The 8,356-nt window shown below is 42.4% G+C and overlaps 1 protein-coding gene across 1 annotated transcript; it reads right to left on the reverse strand.

Moving 5' to 3' along the window:
* Positions 1 to 215: 215 nt before the first annotated feature.
* ccdc78 (coiled-coil domain containing 78) lies at positions 216 to 7,504 on the reverse strand (the record flags this gene model as incomplete). Its single annotated transcript, XM_079492282.1, has 13 exons — positions 216 to 348; positions 1,186 to 1,286; positions 1,969 to 2,050; positions 2,155 to 2,198; positions 2,699 to 2,873; positions 4,003 to 4,208; positions 4,503 to 4,628; positions 4,972 to 5,050; positions 5,703 to 5,791; positions 5,915 to 5,965; positions 6,346 to 6,450; positions 6,905 to 7,174; positions 7,442 to 7,504. The coding sequence occupies 13 exons, from the start codon at positions 7,502 to 7,504 to the stop codon at positions 216 to 218; spliced, it is 1,524 nt and encodes a 507-aa protein (XP_079348408.1).
* Positions 7,505 to 8,356: the final 852 nt, after the last annotated feature.

Here is an 8,356-nt window from a genome sequence, read left to right on the forward strand (position 1 = left end):
TAAAAATAAAATCATAGCACCACCATTAGCCTTTTCATGTCACGCACCCCCTAGAAAGCGCACCACAGGGGGTGCATGCACACACTGACACTACAGTTTGGGAACCCTGATCTAAAACAATATAATTAATGCTCCAATATTCTCCTATTCAGATTCTTATCTGGAAAGTAAGTATGAAGTATAATACATTACAATTTGCTTGCAAGGATGCAGGTTTAGATTTCGTAGCTGGATTTCTTAAGCGATCGACGTGGTGTCAGCGAGGCGGTGGCAGCCTCAGCACTTTGGGCGCGGCCCGCCTCCTCCACCCCGTGCACTCTGCGGAGCCGCGTGATCTCCTGCTTGTACCTGCAGGTAGTGGCCAATGGCCATGCTCAGTGTAAAGTCCAATGTATACTTTGTCAGGTAACCCACTGAGCATTCAGATGTCTAAAATACGTCTAAATGGGCATCTAAAAATGGGTTATAACTGGTCTAAAAATGAACGTTTTTTAGCGGTCTAGGCTTAGATTAGACATTGAAACAACGTCATTTCAAAAGACATATATATATATATATAGACGGTCTAAAGGATAATTTTTAGACCAGTTATAACCCATTTTCAGACAGACGTTTTCTCAGTGGGAATAATGTAAGGTGGGGCGATATGACAATCAACTCAATAACACAATTATTTGTGAAAATAGTCGATCTACAAGCTCACAACACGGCAACGCATTGTGAGCTATGTTCACTATTGTGTATATGCCACCATTGTACAAATAAGTAGACTATAAAACAGGGTTAAGTGGTTAATCAGACGAATTGATTTAGTAGATTATAAAAAATCTACTTGAAATTTTGTGTCAATTTGTCTATATAAGAAATAAATAATAACTGTCACTTGAATGAATTCCTCATTTCCATCGTACTCCTCATTGTGTGTTATATATACTGTATATCAAACAAACTGCTTCTTGATTACCTACTAAGCACCACATACTTAAGACAGTTGTCGTTTCTAAATATTGATTTTTAATATATTGATGGTTAATTGCTCAGCCCTAATGTAACGGCCCTAATACATCGGAAAAAAATATCGTTTTAAGTTAAAAACTGTTATTTTGAGTTACACAGTCATATAACAAAGCACAAATCACGCTTAACGGTCTTTCGAGAGGTTTTGACATGTGACGTCATCCCTACCTGCCCAGGTGGTTATCAACGTAGTCCTGCAGTTCAAACACCTGCGCCTCGGCAACTGTCGCTCTGGTGATGAGCTGGGCACGCTCCCTCTCCAAACCTCCCTGTTTGAACAAGGACAGTGCCTTCATCATAAATCATATCAACCAGTGTTGTTTTTGGCAGGACATTTTGATTTTAGTTTTAGTCATAGTCTCTTGAATAGTTATCATTTAGTTTTAGTCACATTTTAGTCACCCGGAATGTCTTAGTGTTAGTCTAGTTTTAGGCGACTAAATGTCATAAGATTTTAGTCGACTAAATCTACAGGTGATTTAGTCGACTAAAATGTATTTTGGTGGGCCTTGATGCCGTTGTAATGACTGTTTTTACACTTGCTGAAAATAGCCGATCTACAAGCTCAGCTTGTAGATCTGCTATTTTCAGCTTGCAACTAATTTTAAAATGACTTATACTGGATTCCTTGTCCACTAGTCCCTTCCTAACATTTTAGTCTAGTTTTTATTTGTTGACGAAATTGTCAGTATATTCAGTCTTAGTTTTAGTCATCATAGCTTAGTTTTTATTTAGTTTCCATTTAGTTTTTGTCAGTGGAAAAAGGTAGTCGACGAACATTTTTCGTCTTAGTTTTAGTCGACGAAAACAACACTGATACCAACGTTGCGTCTCGTGACTCTCGTCTTGGCTTCACTTTAATGAAATATGTATTATAATGCTGAGTGCCAAACACTACAGTGTCTGAGGAAAGAATACATTAACTCAATCAAGAATACAATTTGCATTTACCAGTGTGGAATTTGTGATGTCCTGTACTTGTTTTCTGATGTCCAGCCAGGATTCCTCACATATGTGCCCAGGTTTTCCTGACCTAGACCAGGTTGAAACATTGATCATACAGTAGAACCTGGTCTCCACATCCACAGTAGATACATTTGAAAGCCACTGAGGTAGGCCTGTACAAGTTCTACTCACTTGTGAAAGCCAACGGTTTGAACTGGAATTCTGGGGGCAACTTGCTGAAAAATAATAATCAAGGAATGCGATGGTGAGTGAGTTCATGTTTTTTTTGTATGTCTTCATAAAATTTACGAATCCCCCCCCCCCCCACACACACACATCACATCACCAAAACTATAGAAGTGGCAGTTGGGATGGTCACATTTCAAAGGGAGTTCGGCAACAGGATGAACAATATCCATTATAGGATAGGCTGAGGAATGAACTTTTTAATAATTGAAAGGGGAAAAAAATAAAATTGAGTTACAGTTTGTGCAATAAAGCCTATAATCCTCCAGACAAATACTGCCTTCATCATTTAAGGTGGTCTTTGTTCCCTAATAAGATAGTCTTTGTTCTCTGAAAAGAAAACCAAATGCCCCCCTCCCTCCCCCCCATTTCAAACACAAACAAACAGCAGACAAAAGAGAGAGAGAGAGAGAGAGAGAGAGAGAGAGAGAGAGAGAGAGAGAGAGATCAGTCAACTTCAAAGCAGTCCGTCAGTCTTTTTTAATTCTACCTGTTCCTGGGCTGCTCTGAGCTGACCCTCCAGTCTGGCCTTGTCCTGCCGAAGTCGCTGCACCTCCCTCTCTGTCTCGTCTTTCAGCTCACTGGTCTCCATGCTGAAGTGGTCTTCTGGGGGACCAGGGTCCAGTCCAGTCTCTGGCTTGGACAAGATCTGCTCCCTCTGTACCCTAATAGGAAGAAAAACAGATGGCCATGGCCATTAAGGGTTCATCAAGAATGAGTGCATACTGTATACATATATAACTCTAGACAGGGATGCCGTTTGTAATCAGATGAGTTAATTTGTTGACGCAGGCACTACGAATCACATACAATCACCAATCCTCTGGTGTTGCTAGCTCTGCTGCAGTATGTCTACAATACGTAGGTGCCCAGACAGCCTAGTGAGTCCTACTCCTTCTCTCTCTGAGAAGGAGTAGGAAACGGAAACGGCGCCCAACAGGTGAGTGAGTGAGACAGAGAGAGAGAAGACCGCGCCGTCACAGCCTGCTTAGCTTTTTTGACTGTACTGTCAATGAACTGATTAAAGTAATCAATCAATCACCTTGTAGGGTGGGGGCACATACGTTGGTCCGACGTACAGTCCGACATGCAACAGTCCGACACGACACATGTGTGGCTTGCGACATGCATTGCCGGTTCAACCTCACCTGTGGCTCCCCTGTGAGGTTAGGGTTATGTTAGGGCTTGGGGTAGGGTGTCGGACTAATGCCTGTCGGACTGTTAGTACGTCAGACCAAACACATGCACCCTGTCGGGTGTCATATACATACTGTATGAGAAAGCAAAACTTACATGTGTTCAATGAGATTATGTACTGTAGCCAACGTCTACCTACTATCTACAAAGGATTGGTTTTGGACGTATTCCGAGGTAAACGTAGTTGAAGGTAGTAATGAAGGTGGATGTGTTTCATTTGTGTTTCTTTGTGCCAATATGAAGTTTAGCTATCCATGCTGGCACAGAATAAGCAATGTTATTGCCTTCAGCTGTGTGTTAACCCATCACACTGAAAATATATGAACACTATTTCTCCAATCTGACTGAAATCATCCTGATTAGAGAATGACTTCCAACTTAATGGTTTACATGGACACTTAAGTGATCTGTGTTTCCATAGCCCAATCAGAACATATTTATATTTTACATGCAATATGTGGTGCCAGATTTTTCTTTTTTTTCTATCAGTATTCTAACTACTACTACCCACATTATTAGTGGAATATTAGGGTCCATGTAAACGCAGTCACAGTCTGTGTAGAGGGGTCTATTCACAACGTTTCTAGGAAGTGCAACCTGTATGCGATGACCAGGGCGTGATGCGTCTTGGTCATCCTCTGCAGTCTCTTCTTGTAGGACCGAGCGGCTGTGGCTAGCTGCTCCTCCCTGGCTCTGTAGGAAGAGCGCACATCCTGGAGCATGCTGTCTACAAAGGCCCTCATCTTCCCCCTCTCCGCAGGGCCCTTCCCCCTCGTCTCCGCACCAAAGCCGTCCATGTACTCCTGGATGAAAGACATACGCAGATGTTTTGGGATGGCTGTGGGCTGACAAAGACTGGTGGTGGACATACTGTGAGGGATGAATGTGGATGTATTTAGGGTTTAGGAAAATGTAACCAGTAACCACGCTGGAGGTCTGACAGCTTATTTCCAGGATTGTGTATGTGTGTGTGTGTGTGTGTGTGTGTGTGTGTGTGTGTGTGTGTGTGTGTGTGTGTGTGTGTGTGTGTGTGTGTGTGTGTGTGTGTGTGTGTGTGTGTGTGTGTGTGTGTGTGTGTGTGTGTGTGTGGTGCTTACGGCCAAGTCCTGTAAATAGCACACCAGTCTTGTGCGGTATTCCTCATTGAGCTCTTTGACTTGAAGCTGCAGTTTTGAGTTCTCCTCTTCTACCTCCTTTAGTTGGCTCTGAGAACACATTAGGGCCTACATTGGAAACATACAGCCAGCACATTAGGCCTACTGTGCATTGATTCAGGTGTTTTAGCCAACTATTATCTGTAGCCTATCCAACCTTCTCTCCCAAGCAGTAATGTGACTTTCTACATAAGAATGATTTATTTTAAGTCAGGATTTAGAGCACTGAGATGGCACTGATAACATCTACAATCAAGTGTAGAAATATAACCCCTAGGGGTTATATTTCTACACTTGATTGTAGATGTTATCAGTGCCATTATTAATTTAAAATCTAGATTTATTTACTCCCTTGGCATTAAATCACCACTGATGTTTGTATGTGGAAGGGGATTGCGTGCAGTGCACTCACCGTGCTCTGTTCCGATAGCTTCTGCTGGTTATTGTGTATAGCTCTCCTGTTGTCCCACTGCTCTTTGGCCATGGCCACCCTGAATGACCAGAACCACAACAGAGCAGTGACCATGTTCCAACGACAACCACATCACAGGAGGAACCACAGAGAACCACATCAGACGCACAGAGAGAGAGGCCATAGAACAGAAATCAAAGGGGGGGGGGAAACCGCACAGCAGATGTGTGTGGGCAGGGTTGGGTTCAAGGTTACATTCAAAATGGAATTGGAAACAGATATGTCATTAAATAACGTAATCCGACGACTGTCTGTACATCAGATCACTCCAAAATCAAAAGAGTACACTGTTAAATGTTAAAAGACTTATGCTACGGAATACAATTACCTGCAGGTAACTTGTAAGTTGTAACTGACTACTTTTGCATGTAATCTTCCCAACCATGTGTGATGAACTGGAATGATGATTATTACAAGATAATGATGAGTTTACAAAATGTCAATCACTGCTGTTGAAGGGCCTCAGTGAGGAGGCCAAGTTCTGACTGCTCCTTGGTTTATTTGTATTCTTATGGCATGGTACCGAAGGGGCCTAGCCATTTAGAACGTTGTTTGTCTGTATCTATCTCTGTAGTTCTGTTCCCACAATAGTAGACAAATCACAGCTCAGCTCACCCTGCCACCCACTCTGTCTTCTGTATAAAAGTAAAAGACTTTTATTTTCCACTCACACTTTCTCCTCCAGTTTCTCCTGCTGCTCCTCATAGCTCTTCTTCATCTTCTCCAACATGGCCTTGATCTCATCCTGGTTTCCAAGCAGCTAATGTATATGAAAACAGAAACAGAAAGAGGCCAAGACTTGAAGATAATGATTTGGCTAGGCTGTCACTGTCAATAAAATTAATTTGAAGCTTGCTGACTGACCAGTGACTGAGCTACTCACACTTTTCTCCATACTTTTTCGCTCTTGGTCCAATGCTGCCAGGTCTTCTGGCTGTCAAACAACAACAAGTCTGAGTTTGCAATTTCAATTGCAGACAGAGTGGCGGTTATAGTACTAGTCCAAATACTAAATGTACTCCTACTCTACTACTCTAGTACGTGGATTTGTTTTTACGTCCGGATAGTCCTCAGGAGACTTGGCTCAGATCTGAACGCATTTGATTTGGCGTTAGGAATCCGTTGTGACCGCATGCCCTTGCTGATGTCGACCCCAGGCAGGGTTCGAACCCACAACCTTCCGCATGAAAGGCATATGCTCTACTCTATTACAAAATCCAAATCCACAAATACATACAAAGTTACCTGTCTATCCGCTATAGCTAATGCCAAAAAAGAGTAATAATAGGGATATAAATAACAACACACTTCTACCTTGACTCTGTTGTGTGACATGCGGCTAACCAGGGCTCTCACACGGTCCAGCTCCCCATGCAGACCCTGGGTGGAGGCCCTCACGCTCTGCTGCTGTTGCTCCAGCTACCAGTGGGGGAAAGTAACCAAGTACATTTACTTAAGTAAACTTTTGAGGTATTTGTACTTTAATGGAGTAGTTCCAATTTCCGATACTTTTACTTCAGATAAATTGTAAATTGTACATCTCGGCTCCAAATATTGCACTTTTACTGTAGGCCTACTACATTTATTTGAAAACTTGAATTACTAGTTACTTTGTAGATTTTGATATTATTGCAAAACATAGCCACATTAAACATTTCGGTCATTTGAAAAGAGCTTGTAGATCGGCTAATTTAAAAAATTATACATTTGAAAACTTGAAACACCTGACATTCTGCACAATGAGCACTTTTCCTTTCATTACTTTAAGTACATTTTGAAGCGGATACTTTTTTGTACTTTTACTCGGGTCCATTTTGAATTCCGGGCTTTTACTTCAAGAGTAGCCTACTTGGTACGTAAAAAATGCGAGTACTTTATCCGCCACTGCCAGCTCCGTACGGAGGGTGTCCTGAGTCTGGGCCAGGTCAAGCAGCTCAGCACTCAGCTCCTCGCCGTGGGCCACCTCCGTCTCGTGGGCCTCGGCCAGAGCCAGGTAGTTCCCCTTCAGGGCCACGTACTCCTCCCTCAGGTCTCCGCCGGTCTTCTCCGACAGCTGCAGACGAGCCTCGGCCGACTGGAGCTCCCTGCGTAGCGTGGCCCGCTCCGACCCCAGCTCTGCCATCACGCCTTCTTGGTTCAAGATCTGACCGTGGGGGTTAAAATAATTAATCATCATAATAACAAGAACAACAATAATAAATCATAGCCTTATAAAGTAAAGTATATGTTCACCTTGTTTTTCAACACAAAGGTCTCTTCCTCAAAGTGCTCTCTAAGTTTATTGGTCTCAATTTTGGCTTCCACAAGTTCCTTTGATATCTGAAACATTTGTCATGGAAGATGAATTCCTCTGAGATGTGAGATGGTACAGTATAGGCTACTTACAAGGGAGGATATAGTATAGGCCTACCTTCAATTTTTCCTCTTCGCTCTGCACCAGTTTGGAGGACAGGTCTGTCTTGGATGCAGCCATGTGGGCCAATCTGCTCTCCAAGTAACCCACTTTTGTAAAAAGGACTTCATGTTTGTCACGCAACTGACCCTACATTGTTTGAAACAGTTTTGGCAGCATTTGTATATGGCACAATTGGCACATGGTGTAGGAGGCAGTAAGCCTAGTAGGTGGGCCACATGCAAAACATTTTTCCCAGTTTGTAGATCTGCCTACAACTAGATAGAATAAGATGTATTTCTGAATATTTGACAATGACAACGGTAAACAAAAAAACACACCCGTGTGAACTGAGTGGTGCAGTGACGTCACACACTAACCATAGCAACCATGCTCACCTGTACATGGCCCCACGTACAGGTACACGGGTACAGACACGGGTACACGGGTACAGACAAAGCTGGTTATTGGAGTGGTTTGCACCACTCAAAAAACACATGTATTTTTGTTTCACACTATGACTTGCCTAGTCCAGCATCTTTCATAAGGTGATCATAATGCAATAACATTGTAGGGAGAAAGAGAACCATATATTCAACCATATTCAAGACGTATTGTAGTCTCCAAATGTTCTGATGAATTGAACATGGTGGACCCTATTGTAAACAAGTGTAATGCTTTATGGTGTTCACAGTTAACAGTTTTGTATTGAGTTGCGTTTGAAATGTACAGAAATTCTCCAATCTGGTAATAAAGCTTTCAATCAATCAATCAATCAATCAAGTAGAAGCAGCACAGTTCACTTACATTTTCTTCAGTCAAAGACCTAATTCGTTCTTGGAGTTCAGCAAGTGCTGGTCGAGGGTCAAGAGAATCCATCTTAATTGATGGGATCATTTGCTTCTTTTGTTACACTGTAACCACCAACAATGT

This window comes from Electrona antarctica (assembly GCF_951216825.1).
Source record: "Electrona antarctica genome assembly, chromosome: 22".
In the NCBI taxonomy this organism is placed as follows: domain Eukaryota; kingdom Metazoa; phylum Chordata; class Actinopteri; order Myctophiformes; family Myctophidae; genus Electrona; species Electrona antarctica.